At 37.7% G+C, this 23,438-nt stretch overlaps 1 protein-coding gene across 3 annotated transcripts in view; it reads right to left on the reverse strand.

The window, feature by feature from the left end:
* Positions 1–363: 363 nt before the first annotated feature.
* SLC23A2 (solute carrier family 23 member 2) overlaps positions 364–23,438 on the reverse strand; it is a 61,708-nt gene continuing 38,633 nt past the window's right edge. For all 3 annotated transcript variants that reach the window (XM_080568349.1, XM_080568350.1, XM_080568351.1), the window contains exons 6-16: positions 19,858–19,946; positions 18,116–18,186; positions 16,777–16,958; positions 14,052–14,172; positions 13,203–13,359; positions 11,503–11,650; positions 10,835–10,940; positions 7,646–7,775; positions 7,381–7,518; positions 6,244–6,339; positions 364–5,699 (exon numbers count right to left, since the gene is read on the reverse strand). In XM_080568349.1, coding sequence (XP_080424475.1) covers positions 5,467–5,699; positions 6,244–6,339; positions 7,381–7,518; positions 7,646–7,775; positions 10,835–10,940; positions 11,503–11,650; positions 13,203–13,359; positions 14,052–14,172; positions 16,777–16,958; positions 18,116–18,186; positions 19,858–19,946 — 1,471 coding nt within the window. In that variant the 3' untranslated portion in view covers positions 364–5,466. The remainder of the gene's footprint in view (positions 5,700–6,243; positions 6,340–7,380; positions 7,519–7,645; positions 7,776–10,834; positions 10,941–11,502; positions 11,651–13,202; positions 13,360–14,051; positions 14,173–16,776; positions 16,959–18,115; positions 18,187–19,857; positions 19,947–23,438) is intronic.

Below are 23,438 nucleotides of genomic sequence, written 5' to 3' on the forward strand. Positions count from 1 at the left end.
GGGAACTTGAAGGTTGTGGGGTTTATTTTTGTTAGGAAATCAGTCACTAGAAGCTTTGCTTCATGGACACTGCTCAGCCACACATCAGTGCTGACTATGGAAGTGCCTTTATACCAAGTTTGTCTGCTCCTTGGCTGCCTAAACTGGTACAAGACACGCATACTGTATATGATGCCTCTTCCAAATAAATCAAGAAGATTTAAAGTGTCTTGAGTGGGAAGGGTCAGGCAGATGTCTGCCGGTTGTCTTTTCAGATGGCACTTGCTATGATGAGATGTGGGTCTTCACATCACCTGGATTCCCAAACTATAGATTCTCCTTTTAAGGGAATGTTAAAAGCAAGTATAACACCATGCCACCGAGTTGCATCTATGCCCGCATTTATTTATACTGAACAGCTTTAAAAATACAGAATAAAATAGCTTTATCTACTATTATTCACAACATCTGGTCCAAATATTACATTTTTAAATATTTAATTGTTTAATGAAGCAATGTTAGAAAAAATATGAAATTAAAAAACTCCATAAAAGAATTACACATCTCAGAAAAAAAAAAAACCCTCTTGCTGTTTAACAAAAAAGTTTTACAGCCAAAGTCAGTCACAAAATATCATGAAAAAAGAAATATTTATCCCCACTGCCTAAGAACAGTTTGTTACGCCAAAGGTTGTTATAAAGAGACAAAGTACAATAATTTGGACTGGCAGCAAGATGACTTACCTGGAAAGATGTAGTAAATACCAGATAATACACAAGGCAATTCTAAATATCTCTCTCATATCAGTATGTATGGATGGCAATGCACAGTCACAATCGAATTAGAACTAGACAGGAATATTTTGGATGTTTCTGAACACAGATCCCCAATACTTAAAAGCAGCCCAGCACTAAGCTGTATAGACTCATGGGCAGAAGCTAAACACTGGCAAACTTGTGGCCTCCTCCAATACTGTGATGACCTACCATAGCTATAGAAACATGAGAGCACAGAGTATCTGTCATCCCATGCCCCAAAAAGGCTGTTGGCCTTGGCAAGAAATACTAAGAAACATGTACCTAGTGAGACGTTTTTTGGGGGAAAAAAAAAAAAAAGTGACCCACTTACTTCCCCCCCCCCCCCGGAAAAAAAAAAAAAAAAGTGGATTATGGTTTAAGAAGGCCACATAAAAGAAACACTGTAGGCTGTGCTGGTCTGTCACATGCATTTTCTACACTGATATACATATGTTAAGCACAAGTTGTTTTAGATTGTATAAACATCCAATGGCTAACTGAAACCATTAGAAGCTGGCTGTTATTATACCACATGTGCCTGTAGTGCTGTTTATACCACAAATTACACAATTTTCGACACCTTTTGTTGAGAATACATAATTGACTGGTCCAGTCTCACTTGACTGATGCTCCTTGTGGTATAAATAGTACCAAGGATTTCAGTTTGCAAGTGCTAATTCTGCATTGGGAGTATCAAGATCTCAGTAGGGAGATGAACAGTAAAGGAAACCCTTCAGTTTTTGGTAGAAACATAAACATGGGTAAATAAAGTATACACAACTACTATAGATTCGTCAATGAAGAAATTCTACCATCACATGACATTGTCATGACAATCATACCACTCCCTCCCAGGAGAACTGTGGTAATTATCCTGAGTGGAAATGTTATTTTTTAATATATGGAAATAAAATACTGCAATATTCATGTACAAACCAAGTTGCCATATTTAAAGTCAGTATTAAAAGGCATAAAGCAAATTCTGGGTTTAAGTTTGAACTTTCTGAGTGAGGCAACTGATTAAGTTCCTCTGCCAACACATTCTAATATGACAACATTAATCATAGCTGAGTTCGCTATGAAACCTAAATTTCTATAGGTATAATTTGCAAGTATTTGCTTTAGAAAAAGTGTTTAAACATGTTAGCAAGAATTCTTAATTTAACTTAAAAAAATACAATAGAATATCAATTACAAAAGTCCCAAGTTACATTGTTTTGCATACATTTATACCATCTTAGATATGACAAAATGATATTTCTACCATGAATATTTGCCCTTCCATCTTAAAGTTTGGTTGAAACATCGCCTCTTAACTCATCTCTGAGGTGTTGTCTTCTGTATGTGGTTTTGCTCAACATAGCAGTTTGAAAGGCAGGCAATTACCTACAGGAAAAGTACAGTATTGCATTTACAGCCATATTTCTATATCCAGCCACCTTTACAGATCAAATCCTAGATGTAAACAGCTAAAACAAAGAATTTAAATGCTTTTCAAAACTGCAAGTTAACCCTCTGCAACACATCTGCCAGCAACAACCGCACAGCAGCTCAGACTGCAAACTATGCTCTTCCAGGTAAGAGCATTCCACAACAGCCACTCTAGGACTCAAATGTAGAAAAGTGTACATGGGAGTAGTACTTAGGGTCCGCAATTGCCTGCCACAACTGTACAAAAATGGGGGCAATTCTGAGCGTTTCCATCGCAAAGAAAAGCAAGCATTGTATTTGCATCTTCTCTGGGACTGTTTCAGATGCATCAGAAAGAGAAAGGGGAGCTTCTCTTTCCAAGGCAAATTATTTATCAGCTCTGTCCTTTGCTCACCTCAAACCACTGAAGAGATGCATGCTTTAATATAAATATTTGAGGTGCAGCAGATGTATCAGAACATTCCCTGCATGTCCAGGGTACCACCACTAACTTCATCATAACCTTCCCCTATATGTTACAGGTGCTTCAGCAGATCTCCATTGCAAAATTGAGGCCCATCTTTAACCATTCGTGTTTGTAGTAAGATTGACAGTGTTGTTACATGTGATACAAATTTGGTTACAAAAATGACTGCTAACTACAGCTATTTATTTTAGTGTTACCGAGTTAAGTGGCAAGAAAAGCAAAGCATGCCAGCTAAATGCTACTGCACTTCTCAGCCAGTCAACAGAATCAGTACGGCAGAACCAAAAGTTGAGAAAGAATTAAATCCAAGTTTGACAGAGTAATCTGACTTCACCTATCTGCATAGTCTTTCCTACGCTGCAAGAAAAGGGTGGTATTCTGCCCCAGGAAGAAGAAAAAAATCCTCGGAGTCGTCGCCCTAATTTAACTCAAGTGTCACAAATCGTCTTGGCAATTCTTTCTGACATGCTCAATTAAGGCAATACAGAAAATGTACAGCTTTACTCCAGCCAAAGGTGAGAGAAGATAAAACGCTATTTCTCATCATCTGACCTCTTCAGTGTGTAAGCATTCATGTTGTCAAAAGAATATTTGGGGAAAAAGATTAGAAAAGCCTCACAACACAGCTGTCATTGCTGTGCTCAGTTCACAGCAGCATCACTGGAACTGAAACACTTCAGTATTTACAAGGTGGCACTGTTCTAAATACCAAAACTTTGCCTCTCTCCACATTTTAATCAACTTTGGCATTTTACATGGTAATAACCACCATATACAGGTGTCTTTTTTTGTTTGTTTCCATTTTTAGTTTATTTAATTATTCTTAATTCTTCCATCTCTCCCGCACATCTTTGGTTGCACATAAATTTGGGAAATTTGGAAGCTTTGTGTCACTAATTAGAGGTTTCTGCACTCAAACTATTTGTAAGTGGATGTGGAAATCTAACACCTCACTACCCGAAGAGCAAAATTTCAAATGATAAAAATGACTTAGTTTCACAGGCAAACTAACCTTGTCTATGACACAATAACTCTTCTGACCAGCTTTCGAGATAGTCCAACTGACACCAAGACTGCAAACTATTGAAAGTCCCCTGAAGCAGGGACACACACATGCTTTGTTACGGAAAAAGCGGCATAAAATAGTTTCTGGAAACAGTCATGACATGCTGAAAAGGATATCAATGGAATCATTCTGATCCTACACTATTCAGTACTGATCCATTAAGCTCTTTCCTTGCCCTCCCCACCCCAACCCTCCCATGCTTCAATAACCAATAACATTCACGTGGAAGTAGACTCAGAGAAAACAGAGTTCCTGCGCTCCTGTCCAGTAGTCAAACTTTGATAAATATATTAGTGAATTACAGGATCTACTGTTACGTTTTTCCAGGAATATAAAATGCAAGCACCGTAGAGCATACTGGCCTTGAAATTACATTACACTACATTTCCCTGATGATCTCCACAGCTTAAAAATGCTTTTGGGGCCACACTGAAGTCTAAAACTAACTTGCAATAGTAAGAACATTAAACATGAATAAAACTTTTAATTATGAATGCATGATGAGCATGAACACTCACGTAACATCAGAGCTGAGACTATTCCAGGAAAAAAAATCTGAATGGTGTCCTGATTGGACCCAATACCCGTTAAACCACCCAGTGGATGAGGACATCAAATGTAGTGTCTCTGTCATTTAAGTTCACCTCTCTAGAAGCAGCAAGCTTTTGTAGTAATCCCACAAAACAGGAAAAAAAATTAGGCAATGCAACAGAAGCCATTCATAGGCAGCACTGGCTCTCAACATCCAAACAAGAAAATTTTGCACAGATCCATACCCGCAAATGCTGGCTGCAATTTGATCATATGGTTTTCCCCACAGGAAAAGCTGTATGCATACAGGTGTTAATTGCTTAGAACCGCTTAACAAATTACCATTTTTGTTCAGAAAACATCTAGCTGGATACAAGCGTTTTGCTGTAAGAACAGTTATCAGGTCCCATCTGGAAGTTAAGTCTCTCATCTCTACAAAACTCAAGCTACATAAGGCCCTTTAAAGAAAACCTATGCCTGGACACCAGTTAGGTGGTTAAAAGCCTGGCAGAAAAAGAAAATGTTTAAAAATACAAACTGACTAGAAGTGAGTGGTATCTTCTAAAGCAACAAGCTAATGAAAGTCGGTCATAATTTTCACAGGCAAAATTATAATGGAAACTTCTGTCCTAACACTGGACATCTGACTGAACTATCAAGTAATTTGAAAAATACTTTCATGATTTGCCAGTATAAATTCAGTCTGGTTTCCAGGGATCTGAAAGTATGGAATGTGCAAATCAGTGGTTAGAAAACAGTATTTGTGATTAGACATAATTAGATCCCCCCCGAACCAAATTTTCTGGCGTAACTAACGTTACAAGCAATGAATAAGCCAAAATGGCAGCATCAGTGATGTAAAATCACCATAAAAAGTAACATTTCCCATAGCACTTACATACTTCAGGAATCTAAGCCCCATTTTAAACAAACAGACTTGGGTATACAGGTATCTGTAGTTTTTGGAAAAAAAAAATCAAACAGGAGTATTTGCAAATTTGACCCAGAGACACTAGATCTGGCTACCACCACCCACAACAGGAAAGCTTTTTTTTTTTTTTTTTTTAAATCCGTCTCAGCTCTGGTTCCAGAATTTAAATGCAGATATACAAAACATATATTTTAATGCTTCTTAATCAGCAAGAAACTGCAAATACATCTCTTACTACAACTAGATAATATAATTTCAACTAAGGCTATACTGTAGCTTCTGAGTCTTCATCTGAACTCCTGCAGTTGCTGCTTTTCCTGAAGCCTTTCCATGTGTAACCCATGAAGGTAGGGCTGATGGGCAGGAAGCTGAAACACCTGTATTTTTTTATGAAGTTCATGCCAAAGGGCAAATCATATGTTTCCATGCCATCCAGTGACTTGCTTCCTTTACCAACTCCTTTCTTCCATTTCCTTATTCCTCTTTCTTCAGGGCTTCCTAGAAGTAAAATAAATAAATAAATAATAGGTACACATATAGATCTATACATACACAGACACACACGTGTAATAGAGGTAAGAGGAGAAAGAAAGAAAGCTTCAAGTCTCAGCAAAGCACTGGAAAGACCTAGAATCCTCAAAGAGGTAGAAAAAAGGAAAAAAATATTGAAAATGGCAAGTATCTGTTTTACTATATATCTGGAAGTTGAGGCAAACTTTTGCTCTCAAATGAATGGAAGCAGGTTTGGATCCTAAAATATTTTTACTGTATCTTCTGAAGAATTCTCCTCTGGTTTCATTTCTTTTTCCCAGTTATTTTCTATCTTTAAAGAAGATGAAGACCTTAACTTGAACAAGATTCAAAGCGTTATCAAGGAAACTGAAGCACACAGGAATGAAGCGGTCTACTGAAGGTGTTTAAAAACAGAAGTTAATAAAAGCGGCAATCACTTCCTCATGTCCTGCCTCCTTGAAATGAAGTACTATCATCATTCAGTAAGATAGTCATTATTTCAAGTAAAATGGCAAGTTCATATGCTGACCTGGAATGGTATTATCCAAAATAAATGCAACACAGCCACCAACAAACATGGCTGTAGTGAGAAGAACATTCAATACTTGATCAATGCCTGTTATTCCTAGAAGAACAGAAAGGAAAAAAAATTAGTATTTCATTTTTTAACATATATATGTACATCCTATTCATTTAACGTGGGAGAACTTTAAACTAATGTGGTCCACCATGGGAACCCTTATTTCCAAAAATTCCATGAATTTTCAGCTGCTTTTAAAAATGCCATGAAATACTGTTTAAGTTTCAACCACAGACAACTGTGCAATTGAAATTATTTAGAAAACTTCAAAATAGAAAAGGAAAATTTTCATGATGTAATATCATGTGGACTAAAATAACTCCTTTCAAAAGCTTTTTTTTTTTTTTTTAAGTAGGGCAAGAACCTTGAGGCAGCAATTCACTAAAAAAGAACGTATTAATAACAAACTAAATCTTCACTTGAACGATTTATCTAAACGACCTAAAGAAGGTAAGATATGGTCTTAAACCTACTTCTGAAGTGACAGCTGTAAGAAAATCTATTTTTTTTAAATCAAGTTAAGTGCTCCTCTACAACACCTTCCTTTGATGATGTACACTGTCATAACCACTATTGAGGAGGTAGTATTTAAAAAAAAAAAAAAACAAAAACAAAACCGCTTCTCCATAGATTCAATAAAACTGCAGATTTGCCGGCAGTCTGAATCAAGTTCATTAAAATTCAGGCTCAAAGCATGTCTAGAGAGACAAAAAATGTTCGAAAATGAAAACATACTTCCAGTTTTCAAGATCTAATTTGGTATTTCCCCTTCCTCTTTTAACAATTTAAAACTCGGATTTGCCTTTCCAGTCCTTATTCCAGTCCAGCTGGCAACTGTGTCCTTGCATTGCTCCACAATTTTATCCAAATAAAGCATGACAACTTGAGATGTATCACACTGAAACAATCAACTCAGCTCTCAACACCCAAAATAATTTTCCTCTGAATGCACCTGCCTTCTTACCTATAGCTTTTATTGTCTCTGTAATATTTTTGTTTTCCTCTTATTTACTTTGTACTTGTATCTACTTTGTATATCAGTATTATGTAAAAATATGCTTCATGTAAATGAATAGAAACACATACCTGTCACCAGCGGATTTTGTTTGAGATAGCTTGGGAGGACAAGCCCAAAGAAAATGGAAAATCCAAGTACAAACAGATTGCGAGAAGAATTTAAATCTATGAACTGGAGGTTTGACAGACCCACAGCTGTAATCATCCCTAAATAAAAAAAATAGAACAAGTCTCAGCCTTTAGACTTTTTCCTGGGGGGGCAAGATAAATGCAGCACTAGAGTAAAAAGATACTGCCACAGAATACACAAAGAGGAGCAAAAAACATACGTTACCAAAGAGAGTGCAAAAGAGGGCACCAAGCACAGGGTCAGGCAGCGATGCAAAGAGAGCACTGAACTTGCCAACCATCCCAAGCAAGAGCATGAAGGCTGCTCCATATTGTATAACCCTGCGACTTCCAACCTGCACGAGAACAAAAAGGAAAGCACACTGGAAAAAGTCTGTCCTTTGTCCAACTTCGTGCCTTGCATTTTATTTTATTATTCTCTTTCAGATTCAAAGCTTCTTTTCAAGCTTCCACGTATATTTTTTGCAGTGTTAAAACACAGGCTGCAGACCCCTTGCAAATGTCTTAGAGGACTCAGCTGTAACATGGCTGCAGTCCAGTTCTAACATAAAACTTTGTTTGACTTTGTTTTCATTAATGTTAACAAAACCATCTGTGTCTGCTATAGCCACTATAACCATGAAATGTGGCACGGTCCCATCTACAATAAAAAAAATAAACCGACAATAACTAGGAGTGATTGCAAACAGATCAACTGTAGTGCAAACAACAACAAAATAATGCCATGTGTTGCTGCCCTTTTACACAAGAAAAATATATCTCTATCCATAAATCATCTTCCACGTAGTTCACTTCAAGCAGATATAGCCTTTCTAGATAGATTATCAAGTGATTTTATAACATTCCTCCAAGATCAGAACTGAATTTGCTTCATATGCAAATCATGGCCGTGCAAACACTGAAATCAAATGTCTGCACTTCCTTCCCATTTTTATTTTAAGCATTCAGACTTCAGGGCAGTAGTTGTCTGGCATTATGTAGTATTAGTAGTTGGTAAACCTGAATATTCAATATTTTAAATAGTGTTGTATTCGCTTAAGAGGTCCACTAAAAACAAAAACAAAAATTTTGTTATGCTGATAGCGTAGTTTCTAGCAAAGCTCTTTGTAGGTTTTTCTTTTACAGAGTACTATGCTTCAAAGAGAAGCTGATGTTAATTTGTTAATCATGTGTGACTGAGCTAAATAAGTTAAATCAAGAAAAAAATATACTAGGCATTTTTAGGGTAAAAGTATTCCTCCTGTATTTTTCACTGCTTAACTGTTAGATGAGACATGATCACCTACACAAAGAAGCTAGACAGTAAATTTTGGCATTTCAGTAGAGGAACGAGTTAGCCTACAACTTTCCCTATTTAAATAAAAATACTCATCTTCTTATGACCAACAATAACCTTGCTCTAAAATTACCTTGCTGTATGAAATAGGCAGATTCTTTAAAGAAAGAAAGAAAAAAACATGACAATAACATTGGTTTATGCAAATTATCATTCTCTACAAGCAAAATAGATTAAGCTCCAATATAGTTTTAAATGCTACTGAAAGCATCTTCATAAGCATCTAGATCAAACTATTTAATTATTCCAAGGAACTTGTACACATACTTTAAGTAATTATTTTGGAGTACATGAATAAAGATATGGTACTTAGTTCCTTACAGGAGTATCTGTATCATCATCAACATTATGGCATAAACTGCCTATAATTTTGGCTCAACAAATGAGTTTTCATCGATTACCCTCTCATCTACTATAATTCACTCACAGACTAGCTCAAAGACTTTGCAGTATTACCATCCAGTAAAAGCCTCATATTTAAATTCTAAATTGTAACCATATACTGATTTGAAGCAAAGGAAATGCCTTCTCAAACGTTGCATCAGTATAATGGGATCACTGGGACTATATACTCTTCTGCTCATGAACACAGGAGATATCCTCTCACAAATAAACAGCAGAGTATCGAAGTAGTAAAAAACTATTTTTATATAAATTGAAGTTGCAAAACTATTAGATTTTTAGGGACAAATGTTCAGCCAAGAAAACAGGACACACAGCAATCCAGCTGTGCAATCCTGGAAAAGGCATATTCACTTTTCCATCATGCTCTCTGAACAAACCTAACTGTAGTTAACTCTGTCCTCTGTAACAGCTGCCAGCTTAACATTCTTTTTTTTTTTTTTTTTTCTGTTTCAAAGCAAAATACATGCTCATTTCTGTGTACTCTTAATAAAAAAAGCACTGTTAATTCACATAAATATGAAGTGAATAACAGAGACAGAGCAGAACAGAATAAACCTTTCTTTAAGGATTTTTCTAGCAATTTTCTTCTAGGAAATTTCCACCAGCAACTCAAAGGAAGACTTATACAGACAGCAGATGGTGCTATTACTATTTATATTTTATTCCAAAAGCAAACAGAACCATCCTTTGTGCAGAAAAAAATGGCTGAAGATAAATTCATCATCTATATTAGATTAAGCAAGGGGGACGAGTTATTTTAAGTGGAGTGCATGCATTTTATGTCTTGTATTCATTAAACAGATTTATAGCTTACAAACCAAATACACAGCAAGCTGTACATATTTGCAACGTACATTATCTTACCGATTTTGCTGATATTTCTTAACACAGTTAAATTAACAATGCCAAGCAAATCTCTCTGCAGTCCAAGGTCTCTCAGTTCAGCAGGGCATTCAAGCACATGCATCCAGTTTAGTGTGTGAACAAATTAATTCCTCAAGTGCTTAAATATTTTGCTAAGTAACATCCCAGAAAGTATGCATTCCCCTAAGCATGCTCAGTGCTTTATAAACCTATCACAGTGGAGACATACATGCATGTAGCATACATGTAAATTTGAAGTTACTTTGACCACATTTTCAGTTCTAGTTGCGTCAGTGTCATGTCCTAATACAGTTGTGGGTAAGACCTACGGATCTCAGCTTGCATTTTATTTTGTGTCGAAGTGAGACATTAAAAACAGTCAGTCCTCTAGAGATGCTATCAGAGTCTAGACATCCAAAAAATATCAATTTCTATACAGTTAGTAGTGTTTGTGCCTCAAAAAAGAAAAAACACCCTTGAACCTTAGAATACTTTCTTGTTTTTCAAAAGGACAGTTTATTTAGTATCATCTGCTTTACGTACATTTTCTAAACGCTATTTACTTTGAATGAAAATAAGATTTTTGGGGTCCTTATCTAGAATGGACTTCTATTAGACAAGGTCTGGTACAGAAAGTTACATGAATTCAGAGTACTCTGTGAAGTTTGTCTGCACAAAGTATTATTTTGCAGAAGAGGATTATGCTGTGAAATGTGAAAATGGCATAAGCCAGCCACCAGAGGAGATAAAATGTCACTGACCACTGACTGATCAAGGTAAAGAACATACCTTCGTGATGCCCAAGACACCAATGTTAGGGCTGGAAGAAGTGGATCCATTCCCTGTCCCAAATACTCCATCCAAAACACAGGAGAGACCTTCAATAAAAATCCCTCTGTAATTCACAAACAGAAAAATTGTCAAGCTTGTATTAGTGTAGATTCACTTCAGATGGTGCTTTGTGACTGTCGTGCCTATTCAGGCATCTGTGCCATAGGATTTTATAATTCACATTTCAAGCTCCAATACACCTGGAAAAACACGTTGGGTTCTGTTTTCTGTGTCTTAGATACCCTTGTTCCTAAAATAAGGAAATTACAAAATAATTGAAGTTAAAATTAGAGCTGTTCTTATTTCTAAAATTATGCTTCAGGCAAATTCAACAAGCTACACTGATTCCAGAACTGATTTAGAGTTCTGTCCTCACTGAAATTGTACTACTAACTTCCTCAGACTCCAGCAGGAATGGGACTAGTTTTTCAATGTTACATTTGAATCAGGAGTTCAACATGACTGTTACATCTTCCATTTCAGATCCCTGGCCCTTGTGTTTGACCAAATTTTAACAGTTAATCTGAGAGCACATTCCTGTCTTCTCCTGAGGGGGTTAAAAAAAGTTTTTAAAAAGTAGTGTAAGATACTGAAAAATATATATATGTAATTTTTTTTTGACGTACCTGTTTATTGCATGAATAGGTGGAGGAGGAGCACATGACAACCTGGCACAGGCATAGTAATCTCCTATTGATTCAATAATGCTAGCAACAACTGCACTAAGCATTCCTATAACTCCAGCAGCTGAAATTGTTGGCAGTCCCCACTGAACTGTGAAGAAAAGAAAACTGAAATCTCTCATGCCACAGAAAGCACTGTAGATATCAAAACATATGGCAATTCATTAATCCTAATGGAATCAACAAATTCCCTTAACAGTAACAAAGCCTGGCAAGTTCAATTAGATTAAAGGAACAAAGGAATAAAGGCCTAACTAACTGCTTTGATCATGCTTGAGGGAAAAAAAAAAAAAAAAACAACCAAAACCCTGAACTCCACCAAAAAGATTCCTCCCGTGCAGAAGGAAGGAATTTGAACTACTGTTTGGAAAAAAAGAAAAAAGCCAACAATAATTCAGATCGGTGAGGCAAATGCGACTTAATTATTGTTGCTCTGAAAACTCAGTCTTTGGTTGCAAGTTTAGTCTACCAAACAAAGACAAGATCCAACAACCAGCTATGATCACTGCATAAACACCTTCCAATTCCAAATTTTTGTAGAAGGGAAAGTAAGATTAATTTAAGCCTGTAGAAAAGCTTGGCAGGTTTTCCACAGCAATTGCCTTGATGCTTTTTATCTCTTTGAAATAGAAGAGCCTCTCACAACAAAAGGAACTTTAAGTCATACAAACATGAATGAACAAGGCTTTACAAATAAGAAAGGTCTAATCAGGGTGGAGAAAAAAGTTTTCCGCCTCTTCTTTCCCAAAACCTTCTATTATACATTTTGCAAGTAATGCTTTAGAAGTGGTTTCTCCTAAGAACTAATCAGAACCAAAGCATATGGAAAACCACAATGAAGCTCTTCATTAAGATCTAGTGGTATTCGTAATTTCTATTCCAGAAGAATATTATTCTATTATGATGATGTTTATTTCTGAGCAGCACAAATGAGTTGTGCAATTCTATCTCATGTCCTAAGAAACAGCCTTTAACAGCTTTACACTTAGAGCAAAAGAATAAAACCACTGAAGATGTCACTTAAAGCATTTTGCGCTGTCTTCTAATTCCTTTTTTCCTTTGATAAGCATTGACTAGTATCCTTTGGCTTTCCCATAAGCCCGATTCTAACACCACTTCTGGAAGCCAGGACGTTTTTGTGCAGTTGCCTAACATTTGTCCTAATTCAAGAACAGGTGTGTTTGGGGACAGGGGAAGTGTATTAAGTTAGAAAAACTCCATACACTATTGATTCCTTTGACAACGAGAATCAATGATTTCAGTAGCTCTCTACAGGAGTTATAACAACATATCTTTCTTATTGTATAACATTAACAGCAGGTACCCACAATATCAACACGTAGAGGTTAAGTCAACCATTACCTGAAAATCCATGTTACACAAAGTCACAACCACGTTATTAGGAGTCAAGAGTTACCTAGATAAACCTTACAAGTTCAAGCTTCAGAGACTTGGTCTTTCCTGTGTGAGACCTTAAGGTACCACGTTAAAGAGCAAAAGAAGGGGGAAAAAACCAAGTGTATGTTGCAGTGAATCTAAATATAGTACTGAGAAAAAGATGGCAGGGTTTCTAAGAAGAACACAAACAATACTCATAGGCCAACTATTAGAAGAAAACAGCCCTTAAAAACAGACATACTTACAAGGATAAGGAACTTTGAACCATGGAGCTACCAACAGCACTCCTCGTCGGGCATCTGTGCGAGCGTAGAAGCCGTACTTTGAACTGTCAGGGGGAAAGACGTCCGTCACAGTGAAGATGAAACAAAGCAGCCATGACACCAAAATCGCTAAAATAATCTGCGAAAGAAGATTAAAAAAAGAAGCTGTTTAGAATAAACTATAATTGGCAATATTCACCAATAGAAGTTTCTACACACAATATGTATTGCGCACACATCTGAGTGCAATCTTAAGTGATATTTTAAATCTGAACAAGCAGTAAACCCTGTAATAGATCCACTGAGTATCTTTTTCCTCTAATAAAGGTGCTGCTACAAAAGCTTTAGAATTAGAGTAACTCTTCTCTCCCCTAACAAATAAGTCTCCAAATGGGCACTTACATGAACGAGTAAATTAAGTCTACGTTAACACAGAAATACAAGGAAGTCTTTCACATGGAGAAACAGAGTATTGCTTTCATAAAACTAAAAGATAATGATCTTGCCATTCCTTTTTTGAAGGGCTCCATTTTAGCTTTCACTACATGCACAAGCCTACTTCCTTTTCTATCCCCTTCACTCCCCTCCCTCATCTTCATCACTCCAGCAGCTCCTCATTAGAGACGAATGCCAGAACGGTATCTAGCAAAACTACGAGACTATTTCCTGTTGCAAATAAGCCATTTAGTTAAGTTCCTCACAAGCACATTTAAGCTTTTATCTCAGCTTTGTGATCTACTGTACTACCTAGAAAAATTAAAATCAAGAAAAAAGCCCCAAAACATAAATTGGTTTACTTTTGCCAACCGAAGAACCAGTTCAACTACTTACAGGGAACATCTTAAAAAGCTGCAGCCTATAAGCTGTCCATCCTTTCTTGGATTTGTAAATGGGTAAAGGAAATTTGACATTTCTGGCATACTGAGAAAACAACAACACTAGGAAAATAGTCCTGAGAAAAAAAGGAGGGTAAGACAAAAGAGACATGCCATTAGCACCAATATTTTAAAGATCCTTCTCAGCAGAAACCTGATAATCCTTCGGGCTGTTCAGACTCAGAATACAAATGTACATGCTAAATTTAGTGTAAGACAAAATATAATGAGTGTATTTTAAATAAATTATTATTCCACAAAATCTAGAACTACATCATTTGTATTCTAAAGTACTGCAACAATAGCCAGCAACAAATAGGTAAATAAGAACGGGAAAATGAATCAAGACTACATTTCAGAATCAGAAATATTTTCAGAGTTAAGACAACCATTAGCAAAGAGGTAGGCTACATTTCTCTTTTCTTTTTGTCTCAAATTCTCTAACTATGTGTACCCATGTCCACACCACACATAAAGCACAAAGGCTACTGCTAGCAAATGGGAAGAAACAGGAAAACTGGAGGCCTATCGCAGGCCAGACCAATTATACAGTAATTTTTGCATAAAACTTAAAAGCACTTGAAAAATGTCTGTCATGGGAAAATTTGTCTTAAAATTCTTAAGAACCCCAAAGTATGCTGTATGTGCACCTTAACTTTTACATAGCTGATAAACTAGCTGAATGGAGCCCCAAAACCAAGATTCCAGTGAGCTGCAATTCACCAGTAACCTAGTTTATTACAATTTTTAGATGCCTTAAATATTATGCACTTCCCCCTTGTCAAAACTGCTAAGCTTCTCTGTATGTTAAAAATAATTTAAGTCTACAGCTAAAATCCACTGCAATGAAAAATAAAAACCCAGGATGGGCTGCTTAATTCTGAAACAGTCAAAAAACATTTTCCTGTAAAAAGACTAAAGAAAGAGTCAAACTGCCTGAAGGAGTAAAGCTTTTCTGAAATTTGAGATTATGTTTTCATCGGATTTATAAAAAAAGAGACAGATTTTAAGCTTCCCTCCTTTTTCTATTCAAGATCGGTTTTAGTACACAAAAAACAAAACAGAGCTTTATTCTCCCTCAGTCTCCAGGAACAAAGAGCTCTGCACAAGAAGGGTGTCATTTATAGCCTTCACCCCTGACTAAAGTCGAATGATAAAGACAACTTTTCCTTTGCAGTCAGGAAACACTTTGGCATCTCTCCAAAAGTCTATTATAGGAAGATGATGGCCTCCACTCCCTAACAGCAGCTATTCCAGCACGTTAGCCCTGAGGACAGGCAGAAACCATGATTTTTATTTGAAAGTGGCTTATATGATTTAAAACAGTGAGGAGGATACATGCATTGCATGGTATGACAGAGGCTAAAGCAGGAGACAGATGCAAGAAATAAAAACAACAACTAAAAAGTCCTGAACTGTTTCACTGATAACATCAAGATTAGTTTCTCAGTTTGCTTGTCTACATAGTAGGCATAATACTGGGTCATTTAAAATACTACCAGAACTTTAAATACCCAAAGAAACATTTCATTCACCAGGTGTACAAGTGTACGAATTCAGGAATACTTGCTGTTTTTGCAGAATATAATGTGTTGTGTTTTATTATTAAATTATTTCAAACCGGCACCTGCAGAACAAGCAAGGTCAGAAAATTCTTCTGGAAACTGAAAACCTTGGCAAGTAACACCTGCAGCTAATAGAGGATCACAGCTCGTACACAGATATTATTCTGCCGTGCTAGACAGTGAGTGATACAATCATTTTATCTCATCTGAAAAATTGAGACAATTCAAGTGCCGCATCTTGTAGAGATCAAGTTACTTTTTAGTGACTCTACATGGCTATGAGTTATTTCCAACTAGTGCACAATTTTTGAATGGCAGAAGCCAGAAATACTTAATGACTGGGTAATATTTAAACCTTGTTCCTAAATTCACTTATTTTCTCCATCTGCAAAACATCAACTTTCATAACAGGTTTCCACATCCAATTCATCACAGGTCTATATGATTGATATAATGTTAGTCTCAACTTGCATGCAATTTGTTTTACAGGAAAACAAGTGTTCCTTTTGGTCAGCTGCTTAACGTAACGGAGTAATCATGATGCTAACACCCAAAGTAAGAGTCTTAAACAGCCCTTTTAATCATAAGCTGCACTTACAGAATACTTTATATGTTCAAAGTACTGTGCTAACAGATTAGTTAGGTCAGAATCTGATTGGATCAAGTCATTCCTTCCCCTTCCAGGGCAAGCACAAAGTTGGTTGCTATACATTGGATATTCTAACTGCTTCAGCCAATTTCATAATTCCTAAAATGTGTTTTTCATCCTGATTTGGCTGGTTATCAACAGTATTTCACAGGAAACTTGTCACTAAATTAACAGACCTAGCAGTCCATGGCTCCCCGACCAGCTAGTTTCACAAAACTCTGTTCTCCAAACCTCACTTTCAACCTCCTTTCCTTCCTCCTCTCCCAGAGTCACTGTGGTCTTCATTCCCAAATTGCTAGCTGACCCTATTCCTGGGCATTATACTCCTCTCCACGATGGGAGCACTGCAATGCTACCTTTGGCAGCCAAGCAGACTCAGGTTTTTCACTGGCACTCCAAAATTCCTCTGTGACAACTTACCAGATGGGACCCACTGGCCTAAGACAAGAACACCCAGGAGTACTTACAACATCGCAATACCCCAGTGTTTGCCAGCTCTTTCTCCAGCTGCTTGGAAACCAGAGAGGCCAATAAGAGCAACAGTTGGAGTGATGGTCAGAGGTCCAATGTATCGCAAGAGGGCGCCGGGAAGGCCAAGCAAACCAATCACCACTTCTATCAAGGAGGACATGATAATAGCACCTTGGATCTGAACACACAAAAATGGGAAAGAGACAGTTCAGCTGCATCTTAAAAGCAAAACCAAAACATTTCTTTTTCTACTCTGGCTTACAAACTGCAGTTAAAAGAATTCAGTGACACAGAAGAACTCAGCAAATTTTTTGTCATAAAACAGCTCATTAGGTTCAAGTGACTTATTGCTTAAGCATAACACTTATGGTTTTCTTCACAAAACTATTACACGACAGACCAGTGGGCCAGTCTGGTAGTTGTGTGGATAGCACATCACACTGTCAGACAGGAGACCTGGGTTCCAGGCTAACCTTTAAGCTCTCAGATCGAGCCGGCAAGGGTTGGTGGCGCCACGGAGGTGATGCTCCTAGCTCCTAGGGGCAGTGTATGCTGCATTGTTCACAAGTGCTCCTTAGAAGCTGGTATAGAGCAGCGTTGTGGTCTCAGGAGACTGTCAGCCCTCTTGGCTGCAGGGCTCTTGGCAGGATGTAGCTATGGTTTGAACATGGGGAAGAGAGAGGGGTTGTTTTTAATTAAGAAAAAGTTTGCAGCCCAAAGCAACGGGATGGGAGATAAATTCCATGACACACGCCTTAATTTGGACTACACTATCTAGCAGTCTAGTGTGATGCCTGGGCACAACCCTCATTGTGAGCTCTGCAGAGACTGATGAAGTTCAGACTGTAATGCTGCAAATGGAAAAGGAGTTTGGTGTATTTCAGCAAGTCTCTTGGGAGAATCAATGTTCCATCAGGATAGTCTCCAATTTAAGACACCTAGGAATGAACAGATTTGCTAACTGCATTTTACCTTCCATCGGACAGCCTACTGAACAGAGTGACAGAAGGCAAGTGATCTGGTAGTAGCTTATGGTTTGCTGAACTGCTACTGGTGAGCACAAATTGGTAAGTGCTACAAGAACAGTATTCATCTCACTTGCGCATTTTACTGAGTATCTTTTGGAATGTGGCAACTAACTGATTGTATTTGCTGTTCAGCAATGAACAAGTTGAAAAAATGAAGACTTCCATGAAATGAGTAAAGGGATATATTCAAATGAAATTGCAGTGAAAGAAGAAATTGCCAACTTAAAGACAAGAACACACAGATGATTAAATGAGAAACTTAACTGAAATCGGACAGATCGACAGCTAAAGGCTACTCCCACATTACCTCTCGTATTCTGGGATACCAGATGTGCTCAGTATGAAGCAGTTCTGTTGTTCCATTTGTAACTGTTATATCTTACCAAAAGAAAAGACAAAACACAGGTATTTATTCCTCAGCCACTTTTCCATATTTAATACAAAATAAGTTTCTCCTTCAGCTGTGTCTAACAAATGAGACTTAATTTACACAGAAAAGAAGTTCTGCAGTGCTACAAATCGCGTAATATCATGCTTACATTTCCCAAGAGCTAACCACTAATTTCACCCACTGTACCAAAGTGGAAAAAAAAATAACCTTCAGAAATAAAGGTCATATAGATCTTTTTTTTTCCCACCCCAATAAATGGATTAATGGAGAACTACTCAGTTACACACCAGGAACCAAGGAAACATTCCAGTGTTTGTTGTTTGCCAATTTAGGTGATTCACTGAACGATGAACTGACCCATACTAACAACCCTATCTGACACCTTTTGAAGGTTAAAAGGTTCAAGAGCAAAATGCAGCAAAGGCTCTTTCTGAAAAGTTGAAATAGTGGAAAAATTGCTTTTGCGATCGAAGGTTATCAGACAGTTTTTTCTCTCAACAAGTTGCGTGTTAGGACACTGGCATATTTTGTCAAGAAATATCCAACACAGCCATGAAATCTGAAGTACACCACAGTATGCCTTTACATCTTGGGCACTGAAACCCATGTGCTCCTTCCCAGTAGCTGAATCTGATTACTCCAGTGTGAAAATGTGAATGCTTAAAGCTGTATTTTATACATGAAAACACTAGGAAAATTGATTAAGTGGTCATGAGTGAATCGAAGAGTGTTATAAACACACAAATAATACAAATATAAATCACTAGAGAATCTAAAAGACCTCAACCCCTCCCCCCCCGAAGATCTTCAATTAGAATCAGGCAGTCTTGTTTCTCTATAGTGCCATCTTGCACTGCCCACAACCTTATTACAGAATAACCACACCCCATTAAAAAGAAAACGTCCAGAGCTGTTTCCACTTCAGTTTTCTAACCTAAATTAAAGAAAAGGCAGCCTACACAACCAGTTTTACTGCACATTTTCATTCTAAATAAATTTGCTACCTTTCACGATGGTAAAGGTAGCAAAGAAAAAGCTAAAAAGAACATCCAAATGTTGTTAAAGCCTGCTCTGCAAGGACTATAAGTTAAATGAGCAAAGATACTGAACCTGAGGTGATGCTGAACATTGCTCAGAATTACTAGTACTCCTTCTCAACTAAAAAGGACTCTTATGGACTCACTACTTCCAAATAGAGGCCATGATCATTTATGCAACCCTTCTGCCATTCTCTATACTAACAAAGTAATTGTTTTAAGCTACTGCCAGATTTCTTAGTATTAGAAGATCTCTCTCTCTCCCTCCTCCCCCTCTCCCTCAAAGCAAAATTATAACTGGATGTTAACCCTAACATGAACGGGTTTTCTTACAAGGCCTTCGATTTCCCCTTAAAGCTTTCTTACATTTTTCATCTTATATTTAACTCCTTTAAGTACATTGGACATGAATATAAAGGTTTAAAACTAGAGTTCCACAAGGGCATTTTTAGAATTCTTCCAAAGCCAGGAGGCACCAAGTTCAAAGGCGGTAAAATGAGATATTTTTTTTTATTCCCTGCTCATTACTTTCAGTTTCTGTTTGAAAAGGTTCAGCAGTTGCACTATGTGTCATCTAAGTCATTTGTCACTTAAATGGGTGCAAGCATAAACGACAATTACCTGTATTATTACATTTCCACTTCTCCAGGGAAAGTATCGCTCTAGCAGGTGCTAAGAATGCAAAAGCACTTGCCTGAAACAAGGGTAACCTGGTGGAAAGAGAAAGAGGAGATGATATTACTCCGTGATACAGTATTGTGTCAGGGTATCAACTGCAGTTAGGTGCTTACTCATCCTCAAAACCATCCTTCATCAGGTAGTTACTAAATATGAGAATTTCTTATTAAAAAAGGACAGACATAGAAACGCTAAGACATCACAAGTGAAATCCTAACATAAGACACTACATGAGTGAAGTTATTAACACGATGCCTATAACAGACAATTACTGGATACCGGCACACAGGTACCAGACATTGATTTGAGTTTTTGACTCAGTATCATAACAAGGATAAGGATGCACGTTCTGATGTAAGTACCAGCCAGACTGCTGAACAAGCAGCTTTTACAGTCCCGCAACATTAAAAAAGCTCTTTAACAGAAGTAAGCAGTCTGTATATTCTACCTTCTCTTTGCATAACCTGAAGTATAGTCACTTACAGATTCATCTTCAAGTGTACATGTAAACAACAATTAGGCTGATAAGTGCTGATTAGATGTTCCAGGTGGCTAATAACAATAAACGCAAACGTTGCAAGAATTTCAAGATGACATTCTTAGCATTGGTGTTTATACTTCCCAAAAGGTTCAGTATCTGAAGAGCGTTCACCAGCACCAACTATGTATTTATTGAATAAACTGTAGCATGCATAGCATTACAAATATCCAGATGTTACTTAACTACAAAGAAGATGCACTTTGAACTGTTCTGTGAACACCAAGGATTGGATCTCAAACCGTAACATGTGAAATAATTGGTCATATAGCTCTCGTTACTGCACTACATTCATGGCTGTTTTACAGCCACAATCAAGTGCATTGATGCCAGTACAAGTACCAGTAAAGCAAAAGAACTAACTGCAGCAGGTTTAGATAAAGATCAGAAAAGGGACAAGGAAGATGAAAAACGTCTGTAAGGGAAAAAGATCATGCTCAACAGAGAAAAGATCAAAACAGAAGCATGTTACAGACAACGGCTGTAAAAGTTCACAGGCAAGAAGTTAGAACAGCTGAACTATTACTGGAAAGGAGTTTGGGCCATAACCAATCTAAAATGTTGACCAACCTACTGCAAACTTTGAAAGCTACATTAAAAAATTCAAACTCCATAAAGCACATGAGCCACCAGAGCACACCTGACCTGCACACAATTCCCTCTCACATTTCTTCTAGCAAAAAAGAAAAAAAAATCAAAATTTTATCTTTGGGGAAGAAACAGTGGTAGCTATGAGTGAATGATTCACCTCATTTTACAAGGTTCGTTGGGCAAACTGAGCAAGCTGGTGCCCATGGCAAAATATGCAATACTTCTAAGGAACTGTTACCTACACAGTACTCTGTCCCTGCATAATGATTTTGTAAGTGTACGTTGCAAGAGCATTCTCCAGTGATGAAGTCAGTTGCACCAAGACAAGTCTGGATTATGAGTTTTCTATGACATAAAATACCCTTCTGAAACCTTGCACAACCTTCACTTGGTGGTATATGTAGTACACAGTTGTTGCCGTGGGCATTCAGAGTCAGAATTGTCCTTTTAAAGATAATAAAACCACACAATCACAGAACCATTTAGGTTGGAAAAGACCTTCAAGATCATCAAGTCCAACCATCAGTTTGACCTACTGAGTCCCATCACTATACCGTGCTTCTTGATGCCACATTCACACGTCTCTGAAATGCCTCCAGGGATGATGACTCCTCCACTTCCCTGGACAACATGTTCCAAGGCCTAATCACTCTTTCCATTAGGAAATTCTTCCTGATATCCAGTCTAAACTTCCTGCTGGCTCGTGGTCAGCTGGCTGTTGACCAGCACCCCCGAGTCCTTTTCTGCCAGGTGAGCCTGCACTGCGTGGGGTTGTTGCGACCCTGGTGCAGCACCCAACATTTAGCCCTGCCAAAGGCCATACAACTGGACATGGCCCATTGATCCAGCCTATCCAGGTCCCTCTGCAGAGCTTTCCTACACTCAAGTAGACCAACATGCCCACCCAACTTGGTGCCAGCTGCAAACTTACTACTGAGGGGGCCACTGCATCCCCTAACCAAGAGTGTTGATAAAAATGCTGAACAAAGCCGGGCCAAATCCTGAGCCCTTGTGAACACTGGTGACTGGCTGCCAACCAGACTGAAATCCATTCACTATGACTCTGAGCCCGACCATCCAGACAGCTTTTCACCCAGTGAACAGTATACCCAATCCATGCTATGAGCAGCCAGTTTCTCCGGGAGAAATCTGTGGGGAACAGTGTCAAATGCTTCACTAAAGCCCAAGGAGACAACTTTGTCCAGGTAGACAATTTGTATTAAAGACCTAGGACTGCACACACTTGATAAATCAACTTCCCTACTCATGATCTGAAATAAAACTCAAGAGATACTCCTGTATCCCACGTACACATAATTTCTTGTTGACAGAACTTAGGTAAAAATTTCTGAGTTTAAAAGGATAAAATTGCAAAGTCTTGAGGGATATAAACATCTAAGGAAAAAGAAATTGAGGGTTTCCTGCAAGGTTTTGAACAAACTTTTCGGTTAAGTGTTCAGAGAACTTTCCTGGGAACAATGGAATTTTGTTTGTTTAATTGAATGCTCACATGCTCAAGCAAAATACCAACAGCCTGATTTAGACGCTATTTCCTCATCTCACACAGTTTTAACAACTGCCCCTAAAGTCATACCAAGAAATCCTCACTGCACGGTTCCTTCCTTTGGCCTTTGCCAACCTATTCAGAACCTCAGCTGTTTGGTCAAAAGACACTATTAACTGGGAACATTTGCTGAATTTTAAAATGTGATTTTTTTTTTTTTTAACTCTACCTGACTCATCTTTGTAGATCTAGACTATACACCTGGATAAAATTACATATTGCACAATAGGGTCTTAGCACGTCTTGCATAGCTATCTATTAAACCATCATATGAGACAGTTAACCCAAAATATTTACCAAAAGGGCCAGTAAGCTCAAAATGCTGCTGTTGTTTTTTCTTCCCTAAGCCGAAAATAGCAGTCTCTCTCCCCCTCCATCGTTTCTTTAAACGTTACCCAAAATCAGCCAACCATAATCAGTATCTTTCCAGAGAGACAGCTGTAGTTTGGAACATGATTTATGAAATAGCTTTCCCATTATTAGCCAGACATTCATTACCAGCTGAGTTAAGAACCACCAGTGTGGTATACAAATATCACGTCTAAATTGTACAGTTGCTCAATTTTAGTACTAGTCCTTGTGAGGATGGAGCTTTCCATGCAGTAGAAGTCATCTGGAAGCATCTCCGTTATCTTAAAATTTCACCCAGACGTGGGAATGTTTAGACAATGTAGTGATGGGCACAGCAGTAAGCCTAAAATGTTTAGGTATATTAAAGCTGTATTTGATTGTCTCAGTCATGCTAACTGCTCTGAATCCTTGCCAAATCTTTTGGCTTATTACATAAACTAATAAATTGCTTGAATTCCTAAAATTAGTATGGGTACCAAA

The sequence above is a fragment of the Anser brachyrhynchus genome (assembly GCF_964034855.1).
Source record: "Anser brachyrhynchus genome assembly, chromosome: 26".
Lineage (NCBI taxonomy): Eukaryota > Metazoa > Chordata > Aves > Anseriformes > Anatidae > Anser > Anser brachyrhynchus.